General features: G+C 39.6%; 1 protein-coding gene and 2 long non-coding RNA genes across 5 annotated transcripts; 2 read left to right on the top strand and 1 right to left on the bottom strand.

Moving 5' to 3' along the window:
* Positions 1–4,409: 4,409 nt before the first annotated feature.
* LOC111023211 (NADPH-dependent pterin aldehyde reductase) lies at positions 4,410–24,377 on the top strand. 3 transcript variants are annotated; one of them, XM_088117146.1, is made up of 6 exons: positions 4,413–4,762; positions 4,849–4,918; positions 5,012–5,205; positions 5,516–5,688; positions 12,742–12,833; positions 24,059–24,377. In XM_088117146.1, the coding sequence occupies exons 1-5, from the start codon at positions 4,559–4,561 to the stop codon at positions 12,818–12,820; spliced, it is 720 nt and encodes a 239-aa protein (XP_087973272.1). In that variant the 5' UTR covers positions 4,413–4,558; the 3' UTR covers positions 12,821–12,833; positions 24,059–24,377. The 3 variants fall into 3 exon arrangements, with proteins under 3 accessions (XP_087973273.1, XP_087973272.1, XP_087973271.1); XM_088117145.1 differs by lacking the exon at positions 24,059–24,377 and adding an exon at positions 16,012–16,345 and having other exon boundaries at positions 4,414–4,762; XM_088117147.1 differs by lacking the exons at positions 12,742–12,833; positions 24,059–24,377 and adding an exon at positions 16,012–16,345 and having other exon boundaries at positions 4,410–4,762.
* Positions 5,697–8,440, top strand: LOC148209020 (uncharacterized). Its single transcript, XR_015787115.1, has 2 exons — positions 5,697–8,010; positions 8,119–8,440. It is a non-coding gene; the product is annotated as an uncharacterized LOC148209020 (long non-coding RNA).
* On the bottom strand, positions 16,372–19,422 carry LOC148209021 (uncharacterized). Its single transcript, XR_015787114.1, has 3 exons — positions 18,583–19,422; positions 18,448–18,485; positions 16,372–16,637 (listed from the first exon to the last, which is right to left on the bottom strand). It is a non-coding gene; the product is annotated as an uncharacterized LOC148209021 (long non-coding RNA).
* Positions 24,378–26,994: the final 2,617 nt, after the last annotated feature.

Here is a 26,994-nt window from a genome sequence, read left to right on the forward strand (position 1 = left end):
GAAAATGAATGATTCTTATTCTCTTAGTACCATCAATTATAGAATCTTACATGAGTTTGAGAATGACATTTTCCTATGCAATTTTATGGTTTGTGTACTTATGATTTCTATATTTGGTTTTGTGTTATGTTTTGGTTTCTTTTACATGGTCTTATATATCTTTTCTAAAGCCTGTGATGCTTTGGTGTGAACACACAAAGTTATTGTAGCCTCAGTAAGCTACAAGCATTGAGGGGAGGGGGTTTGTGTACTTATTGTAGCCTCTATTAAGCATGGTAATTATTGTGATTTAGGGGAGGATTTGTATGGAGTTAATTATTTTTAATTTTGTTTGTGGTTGTGGTTGTGGTGAGAAATGTGATTTTTGTTAGCTATGTTTTATGTTATATATTTGTAGGTGCGAAATTTGTTTTTGTTACCTATGTTTTATGTTTTATATTGGTGGGTGCGGAATTTCTCTCTCTTAGCCATGTTTTATGTTTTTATCAAGCTTTTATTTTCACTTATATATAAAGTGGTGATCATTTTGGCTTCTAAGTACTTTGTGCTTATATAAACTATATTTTTCAGGTTCTTCGGATTTGGCTACTATGAAGTTTTGTCATGTAGAGCTTTTGAAATGCATGAAACTTCTACTTACGTTTATGTAGCTTTTGAAATTGATTGAACGTGTAAATCCAAAAACTTTTGAAATATGTGAACCTGAATGATATTTTGATATTTAATATATTTTGGTATTTGATATTTTGGTATTTGATAAATTTTGGTATTCGATATTTTGGTATTTAATATTTTGGTATTTGACTTTCAAATCATGTATCCGAAAAATGTTGGAATTGAAATTAGCGCATTTTATTTTAGAAAAAAATTAAATATATATTGCCAAATTTTTTTATAAAGACGTCGGTAAAACTATAAATATATTGACGTTTGCAAAACCTTGGCAGAATAGTAGATCTGCCGACGTTTTTAAAAGCGTTGGCAGAATAGTAGATGTGCCAACATTTTGGAAAACGTTGGCAGATGAAACTTTTGCCAACATTTTGAAAAACGTTGGCAGATGGAAACTTCTGCCAACGTTTTCATAACTTCGGCAATTTTGCTAACGTTTCTCTAAAACATTAGCAGAAGTTTCCATCTGGCAACGTGATGTGCCGACGTTTAGAAAAAGTTGACAAAAAGTCAGCCCTACCAATGTTTTTCGAAGGTCGGAAAAAGTATGGTTCTGCCAACATTTTTCAAAAAAACGTTGGCAATGTGCTTTTCCAACGCACTTTTGCAGACTTTTTTACCCACGAATATTTAATGTCAGGAGAAACTACTCCCAACGTTTTTTTGCTCTTTTCCCAACGTTTTATAGCGTTGGGAAAAATAGTGAATGTTGGGCGCCTAGGCGCTACGAATGTTGAAGCGTTGGTTTTTGCTGGCACGTGTTTGGGCGCTTTGGTGCCGAAATTGAGCGCCTAGGCGTTCGCTATAGAATTTTGTTAAATATATCATTTTAACCCTAGCCGCCGGGAGGAAAAATAAAGAGAGAAGAGACGTTTTTAGAGAGAAAAGTGGGGATTTTGAGAAGATCAGAAGGAACGCGAAGAATGGAGGCTTGAGAGATCGCCGGATTTGTTTTCTTTCTCTTCTTCTTTCTCTCCTTTAGCTTCAACTTCCTTGAATGATGTTGATTGAGATTTTCTTTTTCGATTCAAGCATGAACTAAATATATTTTCTATGGAATTGATGTAGCATTTATCAAACTTGACTCTTTTGTGTTCTTTATTTGATTTTGTTTCTAAACTTGTTGGTTGTGAGAACTTTTTATATTCTTAATGCATTGTTGAGATTTGGTCATTCTTTACATTGATTCATGGTCATAAATCAAGGTTGAGAAACAAGATTATTGACTAGATTTGAATAGTTCCCCCAAATTAAAGCAAGAGATAGAGATATTCTTGTGAATTTTGTGGCATAGTTTTTGGGTTCTACGTGCTTAATTATTTGAATCGTCGGAGTAGTCATAGAGATATAGATACTCTACTTTTCGAAGAAAATCGTTATTGCTTGAGAAAGAATATCGAGTCAATAGGGTAGAATTTGCCAACAACCATTGTTTAGAAATGATTTGAATAAAGTAGTAGGAAGAGTTAAAGGGCGATATCAGTGAAGTCATGCTCTAGAGTTTAATTTGCTTGAATTGATTCTGGATAGTTGTGATATTTTCTTTTGTTTTATATCGAGTTTCTTTTAGAATTACTTCATTTCACGACCATTAAACGTTCGACATTCAGATAAAATTGAAGTGGAGAATTTGGTAATTAGTAATCATTTATTTCCTGTGGAGACGATACTTTACGTACTTCTATATTACTTGTCACGATTCGTACACTTGCGAATTCGAACAACAACTTGACTAATGTAAGTGAAATAATTCTTGAACTTCCAAAAGCTCATGCCGATACCCCATGACATATATTAATTCCTTAATATATGTTGTCTCGCGATATAATTTTGCCAAAGTGCTATTAAATGTTATGCATGCACACCTTGAGTTCTTATGAGATCTCTAAAAAGAAAAATCTCTTATTCTTTCATGGAAGGCCAAACTCACATTTAAACAATTTTGTCAAGTCTATATCATGATAGGTCACCATAGATCATTCAATAATAGAGATATAGACTCATATTTCATCAAAATCATTCATCAAGTCTATTCTAGAACCACCTAAATATAAGGCTATAGATTTAAATGCTACATGTGACTTTGTTTGAACACTCAATGGTTTCCACCACAATTCTAAATCCAAGAACTTTAATAGCAGCTTGTGAATCACAATGCTATGATACTAGGATAAATGATGGTCCCCACAATGGAATGCACCGAATAAGTTTTCCAACCACTCATCTTCTTGACAATCTAGTTCAAGATCTACGAATTTTGATTCCATGGTAGAGTGAGCAATTGATAAGTGAATTTTTGGACTTGTAGTTTAGGGTGTTTTTGAGTTATTTGATAGTTTTTACGGACATTTTCTTTGGGTGGATTAATCATTTTTAATATTTCTTTCTTTTGTAGGACTTGAGTTGAAGAAGAGGAGAAAAAGAGTAAATAAAGAAGCAAAAGCGAGCCAAATTCCAGTACATTAGGTGCCTACGCGCCTAAAAATGACAAAATGGCAGAATGTTGGGTGCTTAGGCGTCGAAATTTGACAGAATTGCAGTATGTTAGGTGCTTGGGCATTGCGAATGTTGAAGCGAATTTTTCATGCACGCGTTTGGGTGCCTAAGCACCGAAATTGGGTATCGCTGTCAACAAAATTTTTGTTAAATATCTCATTTTAGCCCTAGTGGCAAAGAAAGAAAACAAAGAGATTTTGGACGAAAAATTATTTTTTAGAAAGAAAAGTTGGGAGGAACACGAAGAACAGAGGCTTGAGAGATCGTCGGATTGTTTTCTTTCTCTCATTTAGCTTCAACTTCCTTCAATGTTGTTGATTGAGATTTTATTTTTGGATTCAAGCATGAACTAAATAAATTTTTCTAGGGTATTGATGTAGCCTTTATCAAACTTTACTCTTTCATGTTCTTTATTTGATTTCCTTTCTAAACTTGCGTGGTTATGATAGCTTTTTCTATTCTTTATGCATTGTTTAGATTTAGCCATTATTTATATTGATTCCTTATCAGAAACGAGGTTGAGAAACAAGATTATTGACTAGATTTGAATAGTTTTCCTAGATTGAAGCAAGAGATAGAGATATTTTTGTGAATTTTGTGGCATATTTTTGGGTTCCACGTACTTAATTATTTGAATTGTTCGAGTAGTTATAGAGATATAGATACTCTCACTACAAGAAAAAGGAGTTTTAGAGACACAAAAAATGTCGCTGAAAACCCCAATTTGTTGCTAAAACTTTCAGCGACGAGAACTGGTTCGTCGCTGATAACGTTGTAGATAACTCGTCGTTTAAAGTTTCAGCGACATCGTCGGTCTGTCGCTCAAAATAATCTTCAGCGACAATAAATGGTGAAGCTGAAATCATTTTCAGCGACATAATTCGATGTCGTTGAAAATGGTAAATAGCGACATCTGCTAGTGTCGCATAAAATGCTTTTCAGCGACATCAATTGCTATATACCATTTTCAGCAATAAAATTTTATACCAGATATGTTATCTAATAATGTCTCTAAAAACTGGTTCCAGAAACCACATATGCTATTTTCCAGCTTTTTTCCAATTTCATCTTCAATTTTTCTCAATTTCTGATTAAAACGACATATACATAAAAGGTCGTTGAAAAATATTTTTAATATTAAAAGTACGAAAAAGGAAATTCAAATCAGAGAAAATACAGCCTTTTTCCTTGTCTTCTATTAATTTTCTTAAAAGTCCACATATCTCCTGAGACATAAGAAAACTGGCTTAACCGGTGGAGAGATTAAAAAATCCTAGTGGACCTTATGTGTTTTTGAAACATATAGAAACTACACCACCCTTCTATCAACCAACCAAATCATATCCCTAAACTTCCAGTGAATCCTGAAGCAACTCCGAAACCAACCTCCATGGCCACAATTTCCAGTGAACCCTGGAGGAAGGTATTGATAACAGGGGTGAGCAAAGGGATAGGAAGAGCTCTAGCGCTCGAGTTAGCGAGCGGTGGCCACACTATTATCGGGTGCTCACGCGACCAAACTAAACTCGATTCCCTTCGAGAAGAACTTCTTAGGTCGTCTCCCGCACAACATTTGCTCCTCAATGTTGACGTGGTTTGTATCTGCATATTCTTAATTCGCTAAAATTACTTCTAATAACAATGAATGAATGAATCAATATTGGTTTGTTGGTTTTGCAGACATCCAACGATAGCGTTGAAGAGTTTGCAAAAATTGTTGTGGAAAATAAACTCGTTCCCGACATAATTGGTATTTTTTTACACCCTTGTTCTTGTAGATCCTTATTTTTAACAGGCATTTGAGAAACTGAGGATGCGTGGACTGATGGTGGTCACTGGTCAGTGAACAATGCAGCTATAGTTAATAGACAAGGTAAAATATGGGAGATTGATGTACAAGACTTTGATAATGTAATTGATACCAACATCAAAGGGACAGCAAATATTCTACGTCATTTCATTCCGCTTATGATTCATAACAAGCAAGGGATTATCGTCAACATGTCTTCAGATGCCGGAAGAAATCCATATAAACTGGTACTTTTCTTTTTAGTACAACAAATGCGGAAGGAATTTGAATTTTATGATGTTTTGATCAAATACGGATACCAATTACTCTTGAGTTACATATAAATTGGTACTTTATAATACTTTAAATTAAACAAATTTTATGCAAGTGCCTAACACTCCATATTGATTGATTTGTTATCATCTGGAGGTTTGTAACCATATTGTGTTTATTTTCTTTCCTGTAATAGTGGATAAAACATTTATCAAATAGACTCCAAGATCCAATTTAAAAGTCCAGTTTTTTATTTTTTATTTTCTGGTGATCTATATCTCGTAGATTACACCATATTGTGCATCAAAGTGGGGTGTCGAGGGATTAAGCAAATCCGTAGCGAAAGAGTTGCCAGAGGGAATGACAATTGTTGCCTTAGATCCTGGAATCATAAACACAGACATGCTCGTTTCATGCGTCGGTGATTTGGCTTCACAATATCAGTCTCCTCGTCATTGGTATGAAGTATTATTATTAATTGATTTTCTGCCTTCTTTCATAATATCATAATGTGAGAATTAGATTAAAAGAATGAATTATGTGAGAGAATTAGAATTTTAATGAAAAGAAAAACCTAAAAGTAAGTTTGAGATAAGTTTTGGTGGGTAATCTATAACATACTAAACATGACTTAAATAAGACAGTTTTGTTATAATTTCAAATTATATATTAATCATTTAAAGATTATGAATAACATAATTTTATATTTTCGTACTTATTTTAATTTATGGGAAATAATATTTTTGGTTCTTGAAGTTTAGATTTGATTCATGTTTGGTCTCTAAGATTTCGCTGAGTAATAATTTAGTCATTGCAGTTTGAATAATGGTCTTGAATTAGGTTCACCAATTATTGATAAATCGATTTTTTGTGTTTGGGATTCATGGACCTAGTGATAAAGATATTCTTGGGGAGAATCAGATAATAAAAAGAGGAGAGAATAGGAGAGAGAAGAATCTAGGGTCGACCAATGGGTCTGGTGTGCTAGCATAAATGTGAAGGGAGGGTTTGACTTTTTGTTCGAGATATATGACTTAACTAATTAAACTATTCTCTTAGTCAAAAGACTTAAAACTAAAAATTACTTAATCTAATTTTCAATAATCACTCCAAGAAATAACGTTAACAATGACACCGATCTTAAAACATATAAGAAAGTTAAAATAACGTTGCTAAAACTTTAAACAACCATTCAATTTCTATTCTCTATCTCTCTCCCCATTCAATTTTCATCCTAAATCTTCCTTCTCATTCAATTTCAATTGTAAATCTCTCTCTTCCATTAAATTTCGATTTTCTCGCTCCCATTCAATTTTAACTTTATCTCTCTCATTTAATTTCAATTTTAAATCACCCACCCTCTCACTCCCATTCAATTTGGATTTTAAATCTCTCACAATTTCAACAAGTAAATTTGAGAAGGAAGGTTTCACCAAGGAAAGAAGCAAAATTTAATCCCATTGAATTTTAATTTTTCTTTACTTAATTTAAATTTTACATAATTTAAATTTCAACATGCTAAGAAACCCATCTAAACTTTGAAAATGAAAGGAGGTAGTGAAGAAAAAGCAGGGAGAAAAACTTGAAAACCGACCTCAACCCAAAAGCTTAAGCTGATCGTAGGGGTTCGAATATAGGACCACCCGCTCTGATACCATCTTAAGATAGATAAATCACCACTCAACCCAAAAGCTTAAGTTAATGGACAGGGTAAATTTCATTCATTTATTGGATATCTAATAAAACCGACTAATTTTGGGTATGTTGTACTAAAAAAAGACTAAATTTGGGTAGGTTCGGTCTTGTATCAAAACCGACCCGACTAACTTACACCCCTACTAAAAGTATCTTTTCCGCAACATTTAGAAAAAGTGTTGCTGAAAATGTAGTTTATGCAACCTAAGTTGGAATACTAAGGCCGCTTTAGCAATATTCCAATTTCTTATTTCTCATTTCTTCCATTTTAATAAAAGAACATAATTGCATAGGGTATCCATTTCATGTTTTATTTTTATGTCTTTTATGAAAAGAAGGTCACAATTAAATTATAAACTCAAGAAGTAAAAATTTAATATGAAAATTAATTTTTAGATTAAATATTAAAATTTTTATGTCATTGTTACTTTTTAATATTTATGATACATTTTATAAGTCTAACAATATTTTTATTCATGTTTTGAAAAATATTTAAAATTAGAAGGAAAAAACAAAAAACTTGATTTCGATGTTTCTAAAAATTTCATACAATTTTCAGAATGTTTATAAACACATGGAAAACAAGAAACATAAATAGTTGTCAATAAAACCTTTATATAATCTCAAAAAATTACACATTCCATAATCAAAGTAATGATTCACACAAAACTCATGAGATGATCACAAAGAATTGTATTGCTTTCATTAAAGGTCAAATGGATGTTGGGAGCATGTGATGGACACTCATAAATTTAGAATCAACAAGACCTGTTTGGAATAGACAACTTTACTTGTATTGAAATTTCTACCAAAATATACACTTACTTGCCAATCTCTCTTGTTTTTTTTTTCGCTACACACTTGTTCGAAATACATGAAAAGATTATCCGACTTATAGGACTCCATGGAAATATCTAAATTGATACAATAAATCTTGTTGATGCGTGGATTTCGGTCCTCCGGTTCTCCTCCTCGCACCCACCAAACTTGTTGATCTGGGACTAGTACCTGCAAAACCAAATCGAGCTAAACCGGTGTGACTCTAGTCACACGGGCTCCGATGCTTAAGTTAGTAAGAGAACAAGGTAAATGTAGTCACTTCTTCGCCCCCTTTACCTCTAAGGCTGGATCACTACTTATAGCGTGGAGTTGTTCCAGAACTTTTCATAGCTAACCCTAATTCACCGTTGCAGGGCCTGGGTGGAATCGTCGATCGAAGATGGGGGATCGTTGGCTGGGCCGTGGACCGAGGCCCGGGTCCGGACCGAGCACCGGGTCGGGACCGAGCCCTCTCGGCCCGGTTAGTTCTCCGTCAGCCGCTTTCCTCGCTCTTTGCCCTGGCATTAGGTCGTTTTTGTTCTCTATAACAATGGCCCCCACTCTCAAAACAGAACACGAATAATTGTCTAAAGATCTTTGTTTTGAGAGTACTTGTCGCTTGTCGTTATCACAAGACCGTTGTATATCAATGGCTAAAAATGAGAAGGCTGCTAACGCACAGGGCTTCTACCAAAAGCTTTTGATCTAATTTTTGATTTTAGTGCTTGGTTCCTGCCACTGGTTTTGTGCATTGAACTTGTCGATACTGTTCATGAATTGGAAGTTTTTTCCAATTTTCGTTGACCATAATCAAGTCTCCTGAGCTTGGTTTTATTCTCATCTGAGTTTAAACCAGTTACTTTTGGCCTTGGGATCTAACTTTAACAGAACTAATGTTGATACCTTTGGGTTTCTAACCTATTTGGCTTCTGCCCATGTTTTATACCTCAGGGTTTACTCTCGGGTTTCTAACCCACTTGGCTTTTGCCAATGGCTTTTATACCCTGAGTTTAGTCGACACCCTTAGGTTTCTAACATATTTGGCTTCTGCCGGTTTTTTACCCCAAGTTAAATCAACACCCTCGGGTTTTTAACCTATTTTGGCTTTTGCCATATGATTTTCTACCCGTGGGTTTCGTTGATCGGTTAGGCTTGCCTGTTTTCTGTTTTAACCTTACTGGGCCTGTACGCATGCCTTTTTTAGCACCTCAAGATTCTTTTCCCTGGTTTCAGTGATTGGCTTTTAGCTTATCGGCCTGCTTCTAGGTCCGTCCCAATTTTGAGTTTCTTGATTGGTCGCAGATATGTAGATATTCAGGTCGTAGATATGTAGGTATTCATATTTTTGCCAATTAAGGCTGCAAACATCCGACTCACCATTCGTTGGTAGGTTGCACCTGCATTCTTCAATCCGAACGGCATCACGGTGTAACAATACAAGCCTTGACTCGTGACAAAAAAGGTTTTCTCCTGTCAAGGTTGGTCGAATTAAGTCGATGACCAAGGCTTGGCCTTGCCTCTCCCGAGAAGTTTGTCACTTTATTCAGGCCCATCACTGGTTCTCCCTTATCAAGGGTGGTCGGATTAAGTTGATAACCAGGCTTGGCCTTGCCTTTCCCGAGAGGTCTGTCGCTTTATTCAGGCCCGACGTTGGTTTTTAACTCGTTGGTCATAGCCGAAGGTTTTACACCCGCTGTTGTTTTTGGCCTTTTACTCCATCTCATGTTTTAACCGTGCTAGGTCAATCGACCCGCTTCTGGTTTGGCTCTGTTGAGATTATTTAATTGTTCTTTCCAAACGTGTCGATTAAAGTAGATCCATGCCTCGTCACACGTGATTGACGTCGAGTGCTGGTCGGACCCGAGCCATGCTCAGTCGAAAATAAGACCTATTGACCAAAATAGGCTAACTCATAAAACCGCCGATTAATGTAGATTTGTGCCCGTTCGCACTTGGTCGACGCCGAACAGTGGTCGGTCCCGAGCCCTGCTCGGCCTGCTCGGCTATAGCTGGTTTTACCGTCGCCGTGTAGAGTTGGATTTACCAAGCTTACGTCGTTGAGTAGCCGTGGTCGGTACCTATTGCCCCCTACTCTCAACTGTATTGTTGATATCTTTTGAGAGTACGCTTGTAGACGAGGCAAAGTGTTTTATCAAAGTCGTCGGTATCTCGTTTTGGATTTAAGAGATATAGTTGACAGAGAACCAAACAAGTGGAAACTTTATTGAATAAAAGAAATAATAATTAGAAATCTTGCTAAAGGTAGAGAAACAAAAACAACCACATTTGAAGGAAGAAAGGAAAGGTCAACAGCCCCCCTTAGTAGAAGTCCTGTCGTTGCCCTTCATTGAGGTATAGTAGCATTCCCGCAACACTCGTTGTTCTACTTTAGTCTCTCCCTCTTTTGGTCGGCTCGCTTTCCGTCTGGCTCCCTTTTTGAGTAAAAGAACTCACCAGCGCTCATGTACCTCTGAGCTCGGCTCAGCGCCTCCGAGAAGGTACTCGGTGTTTTCTTTCCGAACGAAAATGATAAATGCTCATCCCTGACGCCGGACATGAAGGCCAGCAGAGATACAGCGTCTGTAAGGCCTTCTACCTGCAGCTTCTCCTTGTTGAACCGAGCTACATAGTCGTGTAGACTCTCTGCCGTCCTCTGTTTAATAGTTAAAAGATAAGCCACGGTCGGCTCCGACACCGTCCCCCTACAAATTGGGTCACGAATGCTCTGGCCAAGCTCTTGAAACTCGAGATTGACCCTCTTTTAATTGTCGAAACCATATTCTGGCCGACCCGTTTAAAGTAGTCGAGAATACCCGGCACCTGATCGCTTCCGACACTCCGTAGATATCCATCCATTCCCGATAGGCATCTAGATGGTCCACTGGGTCGGTCGTCCCGTCGAATTGTTTCACTGTGGGTAGCTTGAATTTTGGAGGGACCTTTTCTCTCATGATCTCCTCCGTGAATGGTGAGTCGGCTTGATCCAGTAGTTCTTCGAGGTCGAATCCCTTCTTTTTTTTGTTATGTCGCTTCTCCGAGGACTCTGGCCTATCTGCCGGTTTGCCTTTGTCGAGACTTGTCAGCTCAGAGTTTCTGTCATCATGGTCGCTCTTGCCCCCATTTGATGTCGGGGGTTTATGTTGCTTTTTCATCTTTTAGGAGTCGAAAATCCGGGTTCGTCGCCTGGTATTTCCACCTATCCGCAACTTACTTCCTGCACTGTTCGTTGACTCCTCAGTCTTGCTTTGCGATGGGCCCTTCCCCTTTCTCGGGTCTCTGACAAGGGGCACTTCGTCGGACTCTTGTCGCTCGAATTGTCGAAAGACATGGGTCATGAGTTGAAGCATGCCATCTACCTTGTCTTCCAAGACCGCGAACTGCTTTTGGAGCGGCTCAGGGGTCGTTAGTGCATGCGCCTCGGGCAACCGTTCCTGACGTTCTAGGCTTCGCTGGCTGGTCCCATCCTCGGGTCCTCCAACTTGGGGGTCGTCCAAGTTCAGCCTCCTCTTGGCAGAGCAGTTATCATCAGAGCGTCGTGGACTTCTTTCTTGTGTCATGTTGCTCAACTGGATGCTTTAAATCGTCCCCACAGACGGCGCCAATTGTTGATGCGTGGATTTCGGTCCTCCGGTTCTCCTCCTCGCACCCACCAAACTTGTTGATCCGGGACTAGTACCTGTAAAACCAAATCGAGCTAAACCGGTGTGACTCTAGTCACACGGGCTCCGATGCTTAAGTTAGTAAGAGACCAAGGTAAATGTAGTCACTTCTTCGCCCCCTTTACCTCTAAGGCTGGATCACTACTTATAGCGTGGAGTTGTTCCAGAACTTTCCATAGCTAACCCTAATTCACCGTTGCAGGACCTGGGTGGAATCGTCGATCGAAGATGGGGGATCGTTGGCTGGGCCGTGGGTCGAGCCCCGAGTCGGGACCGAGCCCTCTCGGCCCGGTTAGTTCTCCGTCAGCCGCTTTCCTCGCTCTTTGCCCCGGCATTAGGTCGTTTTTGTTTTTCATAACAAATCTCATCCCACGAATCGACACAAATATGAATTACCTAATTAATTCATATTAAAATGCTAAATATATGAACATACAATTAAGTATTGGTTCATGTACATGTGAATCATGTAGCTGGGAAGGTACATGTTTAATTTTCAATAACAGAGATCATTCTCTTATACAAGGCTCTGAACTGAGTAAACAATAACTGGAATTTTGCTAACTAACCCAATATGGGTTTAACTAATACAACAGAAAATAACTTGAATCAATCATCATAAGTGAGATTTCTTACTACCTTCAAGCCAATGACTTGTGCATCAAATACTGTAAGCTTCCTAAGTAGTAAACAGTGTTTTAAAAACTCGAGGCGCACTATATATAAAAATAAATAAAATATATATACACACATGTAAATATTTGAAATTCAAATATTTTAAAGAGAAAAAGAGAGAGCAAATGTTGAGAAATCATAGAGAATGAAACTTGAGAGAAGAAGCTTATTTGGAGTTTGGAGTTTGGAGTTGGAGAAGCAAGATAGGGAATGGGATGGATTGCCGTGTGGATGTTGAGAAATTTCAATCTCTGTTCAAAATTCTAATTATTAGAATCAGAATTGTTCACACTCTCCTAAAAAGTGGACGACTTATCTTGATTTTGATAAGTAAGATTAGCAGAGGGAAGAGTGTCATCAGGATTATAACAAGTTGAGTTTCTACCGCTTGGAGTTTAAAAGATATAAACTTATGGTTGATAAGTGTTTTGGGTTATATTAAACTATAGATTCAATGAACTGATCATTTGGATTTTGTAAAGCACGCCTGTCACATTAAAATAATTTTTCGAATCACGAATGTTTAATCCAAGGTAATGCTACATTAAACTCACGTTGGTAAGATCAATTCTTAAAAAATTTAAAACCAAGCTACACAAATTCAAGGTCAGTTTTTAATATTTCCTTGCCATGAACATACAACTCATTTAATCATTATTATAGGGCTTCTAAGGCGGCAACAATGATTCTCGATCTTACAACAAAAGACAATGGAGCATCTCTCACCATTAAGGATCCATGAACTACTCTCAATGGTTGAATAATTTTCCTTTTATTAATTTATTTTTACAGGCTAGCTACTCAAATTGTCTGTCTTAGTATATGCATGATACTTAATCTTGACATGCACCATGTACTATGTTGAGCTATTTTTATTTTCACTTGGTTTTTGCTTTGTACATGTATGGAGTAATGCTTTTATTTTAGTGTGTATATGCAGTTTTTTTTTAACCATATTTGCTATGTTATGCCATTTAAATTCATCGTATACTTAATTTATTTATTCTTCAAATATATAGTGTTAGATGTAGATTTCCAGATTGTTGCCTTGTAGCTGCCATGGGAGTGTCACATAAATATTCGTCTCTTAGCTTCTTCACCTATACACACAAATCTAGTATCGGGTGTGGGGTTTTGCCGAATGCACTTCTCATGAAATCCAGCTATTATGGGCATATTTGGGTTGTAACACCCCAGGATTTTCAGCATTCAAACAGGGAACGTTACTAAAAGCCACTTAAAAATTATCACTCGTACTAGAGAACTAAACCACTAGAAATACAAATTTTGACAATTCTCACCACTCTTCCGCTGCGCTACTCTAATAAATAACACTTACATAAGCTGGCACTAAACAAAACAAACAATGCCAAAGTTCTAACGAACTCAAATCCTTCTCAGTAAAAAATTCAGTAACAATCCAACCTTATAGAAACTTTTCACCGCAATCTTCACTAATCAAAAACCATCCACTACACAAAACTAACTTTCTCGAATAGCAGCAAAGAGAAGGCAAATTCAAGTTCAGCTTATCAAGGATACAACATGTAATGCCCCGTATCTTTCAGGTTAGTTAAATCTCGAACTATGAGGTTTCCATTAAATTCTAAATTTATTTTAATTAAATTTTTGTATATCGGATCGCGCGCGATTGGTTTTATCTCAGGTTGGGATGGGTTTATTGTTTTAGTTGATCCTTCTTTTGGGTTTGGTTTGTTTTAAGTTGGGTTGGTTTGGTTTTTTTTTAAAACAAAAAGAAAACCAAGAAAGCCCTAATTTCTTTTCTTCTTCTTCTTCCCTTCCTCCCTTTTTGTTTTCAGCCGCCTGCCCTCTCCCAAATTTCTTCTTCTTCTTTGTCTTCTTCTCCTTCTTCTTCGCCGCCCCCACCACTCTCTTCTCCTTCTTCTCCGGTTGGCATCCCAAGGCGGCAGCGAGCCTCTCCGGCGACGACCCACGGCAACGCGGCATCACAGCAGCAGTGCGGCTTTCGCGATCCCATCACCGGCGTCTCTCGGCGTCCAAGAATTCTGCTACCTCCGGCCAGATCTGAGAGTTCTGGTACCCACTCTCGCTTTTCTTCTCCGGCATCGGGCAAGCAGTGGTCGACGGCGTCTTACCCACGACGAACAGAGAAGTTTCGGCTCCTCCTCCGGCGAACAGCAGCACCGGCGACCTCGAACCCCATGGCCAGCACCCCGAGCAGCAGCAGTTCATGACAATTTCTCGGTTTCGACACGATTTGGCATTTACTCACACTTGTTCGAAGCCGATTTGCAATACCCACCTCCCTCGACATCGATCCGGCGTTGACCCACTCCAAGTTCAAGTGGTTTTAGTGTGAGTTAGTAGGTAACGACTCACCTAAACTCGAATTCAATTATATTTAAGTGCCTCTAATTGGTTACTAACCTCGAGATCGTAATCTTTTGTAGTAGGAAGTGTGCAAAGAGCTTAGGAGCTATAGGACAAGTGTTTGTAAGTAGCACGGGGGTGGGTGCGTGTGTTGGTGTTTATTATTTAGTTGTCGATGTACTATTTATGATGTTGAAAATGGTTCTGATACGATGTTGTGCGGTGTAACTCTCGTTTATGTTGGTTTGTATGCCTAGGTAGTGTTGAATGTTCGTTGGTGATAATAGTAGAAACTTTGTATTGTTGAGCTGCTGAGATCTGTCATGGAATGATGTGTGTTTGCAGGGGATATTCGTTAAAATAAATATTATGGTGGGGATGTTTGTTGTCTGAAATCTGTTTGAAGTGTTTGGCATGTCTTATGAGTTTTTATTATATCTAGCAATGCTTAATGTTTGCGGATGTTGGATAATGAGTGCTTGGGTGATTTGTGTTGGACTGCTGTCGTTTAAAAATTGTTGACTATGCTCTGTTATAACTGAGCTCACTGTGGCGCTGTTGTTGAGAATTGACATATTGTGAAAGCACGTTTGGTTTACTGTTTTGCTATTAGAATGATGTTTATGTTGGGGAAGCATGCTGATTTGTGTTGGTGAGCTGAGAGATGCATTGAGATCATACTAGTGGTGGTGTTGTTGATGAGCGTTGTGGTGGTTGGTGTTATTAGGGAAGTAGTACCGAAATCCTGGCGGAAGCTAGAATTGATATGTGGAGTTATGACAGTTACGAAGTGAATGGGTGAGTGTCAGGGCCTCGGGTATAAATGGTCGAGGGCTGATACGTCACTAATTGGGTATCGAGGCCTCGGGTATAAATGGTCGGGGGTCGATGCGAGGAGTCTTTCGAAAGGAGAACTATTGGGGCCTTGGGTATAAATGGTCAACGGCCAATAGATTGTAAGACATCGAGGCCTCGGGTATAAATGGTCGAGGGTCGATGCACAGTTCAAGCCTTGGGGATAAATGGCAAGGTTGAACGCCAAGCCTCTGTAGATGAGTGTCGGGCCTTGGGGATAAACGGTAAGGGTCGATACGATTCGAGGAGTTAGACTTGGGGAACTAATAAGCCAATAGATTGAAAAGACGTCGAAGCCTCGGGTATAAATGGTCGAGGGTCGATGCACTAGTGTCGGGGCTCTGGGTATAAATGGTCAGGGGCCGACACTACCAACAGAACGGTCTTGGAAAGCTTGGATGGATGAGATGAACTTAGAGTTGCCTGAAGCGCTAGGGCGCCATGTGAACTGTAGTTGATTTGTTTACGATTGTGGTTAGCATCGGGTTATATAGAACACGTTCATGATTGAATGTATGATGTCATTGTGGAGCATGTCTATAGTTGTTCGCATACTGTAATGATAGAGCATGACGATGTATGTTTCCCTTATGTTTTGAGCATGACGATGTATGTTTTCTTTATGGTTTTTGAGCGTGATGTGTGTGTGTGTGCTTGATGAGGGCTACTTACGGAGTATATTTTATATACTCATGCCCCCCCCCCCTTCTACAATGATTGTTTCAGGTGAAGGACTCGAGGGTGACCTTGCTGATGGGACGGGGGAGACCTGACAAACGAGGACTATAGGCTGCTTAGTTTTTCTTATTTAGTCTAATTCTTTTGTTAGGGCCTTATGTTGTGGCCAATAAACGGATTATGTACCTTTGACTAATTGGGAGATTTTTCCTTGTTGTTAGTTATGCCTCGGGTTAGGTGCCTATTTGAGCTTTATCCCATTTGCTTAGAATCATTTAGATTGAATAATAAACTTGCCTCGTGAAGTAGTTCACGAACGTTGTTGCATTTTTTGAGATTGGTTTATCGTTAATTTGATGAGGTTTGTAGCTTGATTTTATAAGTTTATGTTCAAAGGAAGTTGGCAAGTTGTAATCGGGGCTAAAACTGATTAGTTGGGTAGTTCATGTGACCTAGAGGTGCGCGAGATTTCTGGGTCGTTACACAACATGTCCTGCTATCCAAATGGAACTTAACAACCCAATTTAATAATCTCAAAACATACTCAGTTACGAATAAACAACTATAACTATCCTATCCAAATGGAAACTTGACGACGCAGCGTTAAATGGTCTCTCTAGTCAAGTCTCCTCCTCGCCATCACCCTCCCAAGAGCTAACTCGATACCTGCAAAACTGGAGGGGAAAAAGAGGAATGAGTACAACCACAGTACTCAGTAAGCAGCCCTTATCTGAGGGTCACGCACAAACAACATGCTTATCAAGGATACAACGTGTCATGCTTATCAAAGGATCAACACAGCATGTTTATCATTAATCTCGAGCCTCAAATAAAAGAAACATATTTCAAGAAGTAGTTTATGTATAAGTTTAACTAAAAATGTTCCATACATGTCAAACTCAGCCTCACATCTTAACTCACTAGTGCTCTTTCTTGATTCCTCCAAGACTTACCCTTTGAGTCGTGTCGACCCCTGACCTCGCGTAGCTAAAGTATCGACACTCCTCTACGGTGCTCGGTGTTGGACCTTGACATTTATCCCCAAGGCCTCAACTACTACTCAACATAATGGCCCTTGGCCTCCAAGCAACTCCTAATCTGTCACTTTATGCTAGTCCTCCAAGTCTAACTCCTCGAATCATATCGGCCCTTGCCATTTATCCCCAAGGCCCGACACTCATCTACAGAAGCTTGGTGTTCGACCTTGCTATTTATCCCCAAAGCCTTGAACTGTGCATCGACCCTTGACATTTATCCCCAAGGTATCGACGACGACTCAACGTATTGGTCCTTGACCGCCACTACATCAAGACCCAATACTAATTCAACAAAATAGAATCATCGTGCCTACCCCTGACCATTTGTACCCAGAGCCTCGACACTCATCTCTACCAAATTAGGGTATCGATCCCCGACCTTTGCACCTGGAGCCTCGATACCCAACTAGTGACGTGCCAACCTTTTTGGCCCTGTTAGTTCTCCATTTACTTTATTAAATCTCGGAACTCTCACTAGAGTCCTACTACATACTTTCTAGGCTATGACCCATGCAGAAATTATGTCACAACAATGGAACATATGTTATACACAAAACCTATGTCACTATCATCCAGACATGACCATCCAGCATCAGGAGGACACCCTTCTCCTAACACTCAACATGCTTTACACACCACAACGCAGATAATTCACAAAAGATACGTAACCGACATATATCCATATACGCACCCATCACTCTAAAAATTTCATAGTAATCAGAACACAACCTAACCCATTCACTTCATTAAGAACCAAACTCTCACCAGAGTCCTACTACATACTTCCTAGGCCATGACCCATGCAACACTCAACTTACAATAAAACCAGCATGCTTCAAGAACCAAAAACACTAAGCTAAAAATGAAATGACAGGTCCACATGCATGCGCAACACAACAGATTTCTGCCACATTATTTCAGTATGCTTTTATGAACACAACCATACAACGATAAAACCATTCATAATCCATAATGTTTTCAGAACTACCACTAATCATCAAATCCAACAACGCAAAGCAAGTCAATTATAAATACCAGAACCAACATGATTTCATTCAAACTACTTATAGTCATTAGCCAATATTCACAAAGACACAATCAACTTACATATTAATAAATAATACACACACCGAAAGCACCAAACAATTCATACATATTCATACAGCAAACATCCCCCAAGTAAGAACTACTTATAGTCATTAGCCAATATTCACAAAGACACAATCAACTTACATATTAATAAATAATACACACACCGAAAGCACCAAACAATTCATACATATTCATACAACAAACATCCCCCAAGTAAGAACTACTTACAGTCATTAGCCAATATTCACAAAGACACAATCAACTTACATATTAATAAATAATACACACACCGAAAGCACCCAAACAATTCATACATATTCATACAACAAACATCCCCCAAGTAAAAACTACTTACAAATGGCCATAACACTACTAAGCTCGCCGAAGTATTCCCTAAAACAAACAAGATTACATTTGCATTAGAAATCCATTGGAAACACTTAAATTAATTGAAACCAAGCTTGAGGTGATTCGTTACCTACTAACTCACATTAAAAACTCTTGGGTTAGGAGTGGGTCGTTGTCGAATAAGCTCGACACTTCAAAACTGAGTTCGAAAAGTCTCGGGCTTGCTGGTCCTACGCCGAAAAGGAATGGGTAACTCAAATCAACCTTCGTTTGAGTGTCCGCAAGTGTCGAAAGGATGCCGAAAGGGTTGGGTATCATGGATTTGGCTTCGAACACCAGTGGGTATCAATAATCAAGCTTCATACAAGGGTGGGTAAGCGTCGAAAAGATGCCGTCGGGGGCGGGTATCGCAAATCGACTTCATACAAGGGTGGGTATCGTGAATCGGGCTTCGTTTGGTTATGGGTCAACACTGAAAGTCGCCTGAACAAAGGAACATCATGAATCGGGGCTGAGCATCACAAATTCAAGCTCGGGTTGCCGGATCTGAGCCAACACCGCGGCTGCTGTAGGGGTGACGCGCCATATCTGGCTTGTGGAGGCAGCGCCGCCGCTGCAGCGAGGTCGGCGCCACCGCCGACCGGGTCGGAATCAAACTGAAGTCGGAGCTCCCACGTGCAGACGCCGCCGTCGATGCCGTCATGGGGACTAGACCATTGAAACACCGCACGATTCATTCGCGAACTGCTGCCGAAGCATCGCGCCGCCGCTGGAACGACAACAGATGAGGTTGAAGCCGCGCCGCCGCCGCCACCGCTGTGTGCTGTCAAGTCGCCTTTGGTATCGCCGGTTGCCGGAGGAGAAAAATCCAATGGGGGGGTGGCGGCTGGGGTTGAAGAAGAAGGAGGAGAAAACTTGGTGGAGGCTAGGGCTTTCTATTTTAATTGTTGTTTTTTTCTTCCTCTTCCTTTTCTTTTTACCAAAAACCAAAGGGAAAATAATGATATTAACCAAAAAAAATTACTAGTGTCTTTAAATAAAAGGGATTTTCCCTGATCCTTTTTGAAAAAGAAGACCCACTTTAAAGGATTTTGATAAATTAATTAAGAGATTAACTTAATTTAAAACTCAAAATAAAAAAAAATTAAATTTCCAAACATTGAATTAAAATTTAACTAAAAGCTCTTCCCAAAATTTGAAAATCATAATTAATTTAACTAACGGAAATAAACTTAAATTTTAATTTACCGAAAATTAGAACTTTAAATTAGAAAACTAATAATTTAATTTAACAGCTTAAAGGAAAATCCAAACGCTCAATTTAAAACTTAAAAAAAAAAACCCGAAAACTCGGGACGTTACATGGGTACTTGATTAAAAGGCACGTGTGTCCGACCAAGAGCATACGTTATCACTGACCAATAGTTATATTACTACAAATTGATGCCCTCTAGATTGAAAAATGTTGGTGCAACATGAACACAAGATCAACTTGATGTTCGCAAAGCAAATAGGGTTGAAACATAGAGGTATATATGTGGATGGGTTAATCAAGAGTAATGAGTCAAATTCTCATATAGCTGACCTATTTGAAGTCCTTCGTCGATACAAAATGGAGTTTAATCTGTGCAAATGTACCTTTGGAGTTTCATCGGAAAAATTCCTCAAAGTCATGGCCAACCAATGAGAAATTGAAGAAAATGCATAAAAAATTCAAGCTTTTCATAAAAATCTGAAGTAGCTTTAATGCCTTCATAGTTCGATTGCAACTCTTAAGTCATAAAAATCTCGCTCCATCAACAAATGTCTACTTTTCTTCAAAGTTTAGAGGAAGAAGGACCACTTCTAGTGGTCACCGCAATTTCAAACAGCTTTCGAGCAATTAAAGCATTATCTCGGGTTGTCCCCACTTTTGTCAAGACCTCTCCTTGGCGACAAAATTCTCTCGTAATTAGAAGTTTCAGAAAGTGCAGTCATCTCAACGGTTGTCATCAAAGAAGAATAGCATAAGATCTCGATTTATTATATATGTGAAGCTATGACTGACATCAAAACAAGATACCCAACCATGCATAGAGAAATTAGCCTTGGCACTTTTTTAATTACCTTAGTGTGACGCATGCGCTCGTCTGTCCAAGATCAAGATCATAAAGTAACTGTGCTGACTCATTTTTCCTTAAAACAAGTATTTTAGAATCTAGAGACTCTTTAAACTCTGATGAAGTGGGTGTTCAAACTCAGAGACTATGATGTCAGTTTTAAGCAAAGAATTGCGTTAAAAGGCCAAGCAGTGGTAGACCTTATCACGAAGTTGTCCCTAAATAGATCATAACCTGAAGCTCAAGATCAATAGATCATGTATGTTGACGGCTCCTCAAATGAGAAAGGTTGTGGAATTTGGGTATTACTCCTGTTGGGACTTTCTCTACCTTTAAAAGATAAGAGACACGTGCAAGCGTACACGGTCACAAGTAATACTTGGGAATAATTCAAGGTCTAATCCTTAGGGACTTGTGCTTTGAAAATCAAATAATGAAGTGAATAGTTCAAATATGCAATTCTAGTTGGTGAAGAAAATAGTGAGAAATGTTGTTGTTTGGGATTTTAAATATCAAGCAATTTAATAAAAGACAACCTCTTTGCTTCCTACCTTAGCTTTGATGGAAAATATGGGCGATACACACTTTTGGGAAAATGCACCAACCACTATTCGACTAATCTTGGAAATACGAGTTCTACTCTTTCACGAATAGCTTTTGATTGCTCGGAGGCTAGGGTAACCTACAATCATACTTGTAACGCCCCGCATTCTCTGACTCGTTTATTTTAACAGATAAATAGTGTCTTTGGATTTTTCCCTAAGTTGATAACTTTAATTCTTGGATCTTCTAACTTTGAAATTCTAATTTTTGACTAAATTAGAATTAAGTTTAATTTCACTGGATTAAGATAATTTAAGTTCTCGACCTGGGTAGGAGATTTTTAGTTAAATTTTAAATTCACGAGTTTTAGGATTTTCCTTCCTAAATTCTACTTTTCTTTGAATTATTATTCTTGGGTTTTAGAGTTTAAGTTAACTATTTTATTTCGGGTTGTTGTGGGGTTTATTTTTATTTCTAAAGTATAATTATTGGGCTTTTGTTTTGGGTCATTGTGTTATTTAGTTGGGCCTCCTTTAAGAATAAGGGGTTGGGCTTTTAGGTTTAAAACAAAATAAAGAAAAAGGGATTAAAAACAAAAAGAATGTAAATTAAAACAAAAAGAAAAAGAAAAGGAAACAAACCTAGAATTCATCTCTTCCTCTTCCCTCTTCCTTGTAGCCCCCCCCCCCCCCCCCTATTTCTTCTTCTTCCTCTTCACCATTGCAGCCGCCCCCACCCCCAGCCATCCCTCACCGCCGGCGACCCGTGCAACCCGTGCAGCACCACCGTCAACAACGCTTCTCCCGGCGGCGAGCGTAGCCAGTGGTGCATTTTCCCTCGTCGGCGGCTCGAGCAGACAGCAGCTCCAGCGTCGATTTGAAGTAGCCAATGGCGGCGCATCATCGCGAACGGTTACAGCGGTGGTGTCTTCACGTTTTTGTTGTCTTGGCAGCAGTGACACTCGAGATCTCCGACGAACCACGGCGTCGATCCTCCCTCCATGACCAGATCTGCGGCGGACAGCTCCGATTTGTGGCGTTTGCTCCCTTCCGGCGACGTTAGATTGTTACCCACACGTAATCGAAGCTGGATTCATGATACCCACTCTATTCGGCATGGGTTCGGCGTTGACCAACCTCAAATCGGACCCAAATCAGCGTTACCCATAACTTTTGGCGTCGGACTAACAAGCTTTTGGCCTTTGGAACTCGATTTTGGGAACCTGAACATCCTCGGCTTCGACCCACTCCTAACCCAAGAGGTTTTAGGGGGAATTATTAGGTAACGAATCACCTAAGCTTAGTTTCGATCCAACTTAAGTGTTTCTAGTATGAACTCTAATCAAGTTTGGATGCTTTTGGATTTAGGAACCCTTCGACGAGCTTAGTAGCAATTTGGGACCTTGTGTAAGTAGTTTCTTACTGGAGGGATTGGTTGTTGTGTGCTGATATGATATGGTTGTTTGCTCGTGTGTCCATGTGTGATATTTGCATGTTGCTGGTCGTTGTTATCATTTAGTAAACGTCATTGTTGATAAAACTGTTGATATATCTTGGGAAAATTATGTGGTTGTGTGAATAAAATGTAGCCAAATAATCTTGGATGACTATGATTGAATTGTTGTTATGTTCTAATTGGTTTTCATGATGAAATTTGTATACCGGTACTATAATCTGTTGTTTCGGAAGCATATTGAATATTTATGAGAAGTCGGTTGTATTTGATGTATGCTTGGTATCTATCAATTATATTTTGGTTAAGTTGTTGGTTGTGCCTTTCTGTGAACGAAGCCTGTTGGAGCTGTTGGATCATGCTGGACTATTTTAAATTGATTGGTTTTTATATATGATCATTTTGGAGTATCGCATGTTGGACTGTTATGAGATTGTTGATGCATGAGGCATGACGTAGTAGCAAGTAGGACTCTTGTGAGAGTTTTGAGACATAACAAAGTAAGTAGACAAGGGGCGTGTGCGTGCGTTAATGTGTGTCAGATGGCTTCTAATGTGTTGTTCTTGTGATGTTTGATATTATTTTTGATACGCTGTTGTGTAGGTAGCTCTCGGTCGTGGTAAACTGTATACTTGAGGTAGTGTTGAATATTCGTTGGTGATAATAGTGGAAATCTTGCCTTGTTAAACTGCTGAGAATGGTTATGGGATGATGTATGTTTACAATGGGTGCTCGTTAAATTAGGATCATTGTGATTATGTTTTTCTTATGAGATTTGGGGGTTATTGAAGCATATTTTCGGACCCTGTTCGCAGGCTAGGGGTTGATGTGGAGTTGGTTATGGTAAGGAACGTGGGATTCTTGGGGAAAGTTAATGGGTGAGTGTTAGGGCCTCTGGTATAAATGGTCGGGGGCTGATATGTCACTAATTGGGTATCGAGGCCTCGGGTAAAAACGGTCGAGGGTCGATACACCAATATTGGATAAGGATGAGTGTCGAGGCCTCGGGTATAAATGGTCGAGGGTCGATGCGAGTACTCTTTTGAAAGGAACACTATTGGGGCCTTGGGTATAAATGGTCAAGGACCAATAGATGGTAAAGTCATCGGGGCCTCGGGTATAAATGGTCGAGGGCCGATGCAGCAGTGTCGGGGCTCTGGGTGAAAAGGTCAGGGGCCAACTCTACTCGAAGGAGTTAACTGTGGAAGGCTAGGATAACTGAGATAAGCGTAGAGGTACTTGAGATGTTAGGGAGACTAGAGGTTGGTAGTTAATGTGTTCCTGGTTGTGGTTGTCACTGAATTTTATAGAACGTGTCTATGTTTGAATGTATAATGTGATGAAAAGCATGACTGTGAATGTTTCATGATTTGGTTGAGCATGATGTGTGTGTGTTGATTCTTTAATAAGCATGACACGTTGTTCCTTGATAAGTATGCTGTTTGTTCGTGACCCTTCAGATAAGGGCTGCTTACTGAGTACTGTGGTTGTACTCATCCCTCTTTCCCCCCCCCCCCCCCCCAGTTTGCAGGTATCGAGCTAGCTCTTGGGATGGTGATGGCGAGGAGGAGGCTTGATCGGAAAGACCATTAGCTATGTTGCGTGCAATTAATTTCTTTTAGTTAGGATAGTTGTGGCCATTTAATCTTGTAGTTGAGTTGTTAGTGGTTGGTTTTGTTTAGTTTTATTGTCTAAGCATGTTGTACGGTTGCCGATTTATTATTCTTTTAGAGCATTAATTTTTGTTAGCCTCTTGAACTACGGGATTGTAATCTACTTAGGATATTTATGAATACATTTGTTTAAGTTGATCGTACTTGAATTAGTTTTTGCTTCATTGCCATTCGAGATGTTAATATTCATTTAGTGGATGGTTTATAGTTAGTAAAGGTTTCCTTGAAGTGTTTGGTTAATGTGAAGTCGGTATTAAATGGTTTATCTGTATAGGATGTGAGTTTCTCTTAAATCTTTAGTGTTGTTGTTCTAATTGTTCAAGCTCTCGTGAGTGTTGAAAATTAGAGTAGCGCAGGAGAAGCGTGGTAGCTTTATTGCTTAGTATTGTTGTGAAGATAATTCTCTTGTTTATGTGAAAATTTTAGGTAGTCTTAGTAACGGTCCCTGTTGGAAATGGTGAAATTCCTGGGGCGTTACAATACTTCTATGTGTGATTACAATCTTAGAAAGTAATTATCAACTCATTTGCATTTATAGGTCATATGACATATGTCTAAGACCATGTGTAACGCCCCAGAACTTCCCACACACTTCTAGGTCACGTTAACTACCCACCTATCTAAACTTAACACCAAACACGAGATGACAACTCCCTGTGAAATAATTATATAAAATAAAGCTTTAACTCTCATCAATTTACCAATGAATCAACTCTATAGATTATAAATCAAACATCATCCGTGGACAACCTCATGAGGCAACTTTATTATTCCAACTAGGCAAACTCAATGAGTGGAAGAAAACTAAAATAAACATCTATTCCGAAATAAAGCAGACAACGAGTGGGAACCTCCCAATTATTCAAATAAGAACAAATAGTTTATTGACCAAACCATAAGGTCTTAACCGTCTAAACCTAAGCTAAGCAAAAGTAACTACGTAGCCTATGGTCCTCGCGCGTCATGTCTCCTCCGTCTCATCACCATGGTCGCCAACGAATCCTTCACCTGAAACAATAATTGTAGAGGGGGGTGAGTATATAAAATATACTCCGTAAGTAGCCCTCACCAACAACACACAAACAACATGCTCACACAAAATCATGAAACATTCATAGTCATGCTCTTCATCACATTATTCAATCAAACATAGACAAACTCTATCAGATTCGGCGACAACCACAACCATGAACAAATTAGTGACCAACCTCGAGTCTCCCTAACATTTCAAGCACCTCTACGCTTATCACAGCTATCCTAGCCTTCCACAGCTAACTCCTTCGAGTAGAGTCGGCCCCTGACCATTTTTACCCAGAGCTCCGACACTACTGCATCGGCCCTCGACCATCCCAAGGCCCCGATGACTTCACCATCTATCAGCCCTTGACCATTTTTACCCAAGGCCCCAATAGTTTTGCTTCCAAAAAGACTCCTCGCATCGACCCTCGACCATTTTTACCCGAGGCCTCGATACTCAATTAGTGACGTATCAGCCCCCGACCATTTATACCCGAGGCCCTGACACTCACCCATTCACTTTTCCCAAGAATCCAACGTTCCTTATCACAACCAACTCCACATCAACCCCTAGCCTGCGAACAGGGTCCGAAAATATGCTTCTATTATACCGACATCTCATAAGAAAATAATATGACTCAGACCAGCACGCTCGCAACATAAAGAAACGTTTATATATGCTCAACCGGCACGCTCACATCATAAATGAACATTTATATGAACTATACAAGCACGCCCACATCATAAGAAAGCATAATCACAATAACTCTATTTTAACGTGCATCATTTGTAAACATACATCATCCCACAACAATTTTCAGCAGTTTAGCAAGGCAAAATTCCACCATTATCACCGACGAATATTTAACACTACACCAAGTATGCAGATTAACACAAACGAGAGTTACCTAGCACAATAGCGTATAAAAATCAATATTAAACATCACGAAACAGCACATTAGAGACCAACTAGCACACATTAACGCACGCACACCCCCCTTGTCTACTTACTCACAACCGCGCCCCTAAGTTTTGCATCGATCCCACACCTAGGCACTAAAACAGAAAAAAAACAGCAAGTTACATATACTATTCAGCCTTCGAAATCAATTCTAAGAGGGTTCAAATGACTCATTACCACAAAATTAACTTCGTATAGGTGTGGGTAACTTAGATATAGTTTGCCAAGGTGAGGGTAACTTAAATCGGTCTTCGAACGGATGTGGGTCAACACCGAAAGTCACCGGGAGGAAGAAAACGCCGCAAATCTGGGCCAAACACGAGCTGGTCGCTTCTATCCGAGTCGGGGAGAGGTGCTGCAGGTACAGGGCGCCGAAGAACGCAACGCCGAGGGGAAAGTCGCCGTCGAGACAGCTGGATCTGGCGAGAACCAATGTTGTTCAGAGCAGTCACGCGTCGCCGCTAGGATTTCGCCGGACTTGCTCATGGTCTGCTCGAAGGCGTCGGATCTGGGCAACAATGGAGTCGTCGGGCTCTGGGTTCGTGGAAGGGCCTCAGATCTGGTCGGTAGGAGGTAGGCAGTCGTCGGATCGTGATGGAACCTACCGAAGTTGTCACGGAAGAACACCAAAATGGCCGTCGCGGGTCTTGTTGCAGAGCCACTGGAGGGGAATGCGTGTGGGTCACCGGCCATTCGGTCCGAAGAATCACCGCCAGTGCTCCGCTGCGTGCAGAGTTGTTGGCCGCCGTTCGTGGTCACTGCTTGCCGGAGAAGAAGGTTGAGCGGGGGGGATGTGGCGGCTAGAGGGG

The sequence above is a fragment of the Momordica charantia genome, assembly GCF_013281855.1.
Source record: "Momordica charantia cultivar OHB3-1 chromosome 9 unlocalized genomic scaffold, Mcharantia_2.0 BLBB01000009.1, whole genome shotgun sequence".
Classification (NCBI taxonomy): Eukaryota; Viridiplantae; Streptophyta; class Magnoliopsida; order Cucurbitales; family Cucurbitaceae; genus Momordica; species Momordica charantia.

Coding starts and splice junctions, on each gene's coding strand:
- LOC111023211 (XM_088117146.1), top strand. CDS start 4,559: ATGGCCACAATTTCCAGTGAACCCTGGAGGAAGGTATTGATAACAGGG. Junction 4,919..5,011: donor ACTCGTTCCCGACATAATTG/GTATTTTTTTAC, acceptor GTCACTGGTCAG/TGAACAATGCAGCTATAGTT. Junction 5,689..12,741: donor TATCAGTCTCCTCGTCATTG/GTATGAAGTATT, acceptor TCATTATTATAG/GGCTTCTAAGGCGGCAACAA.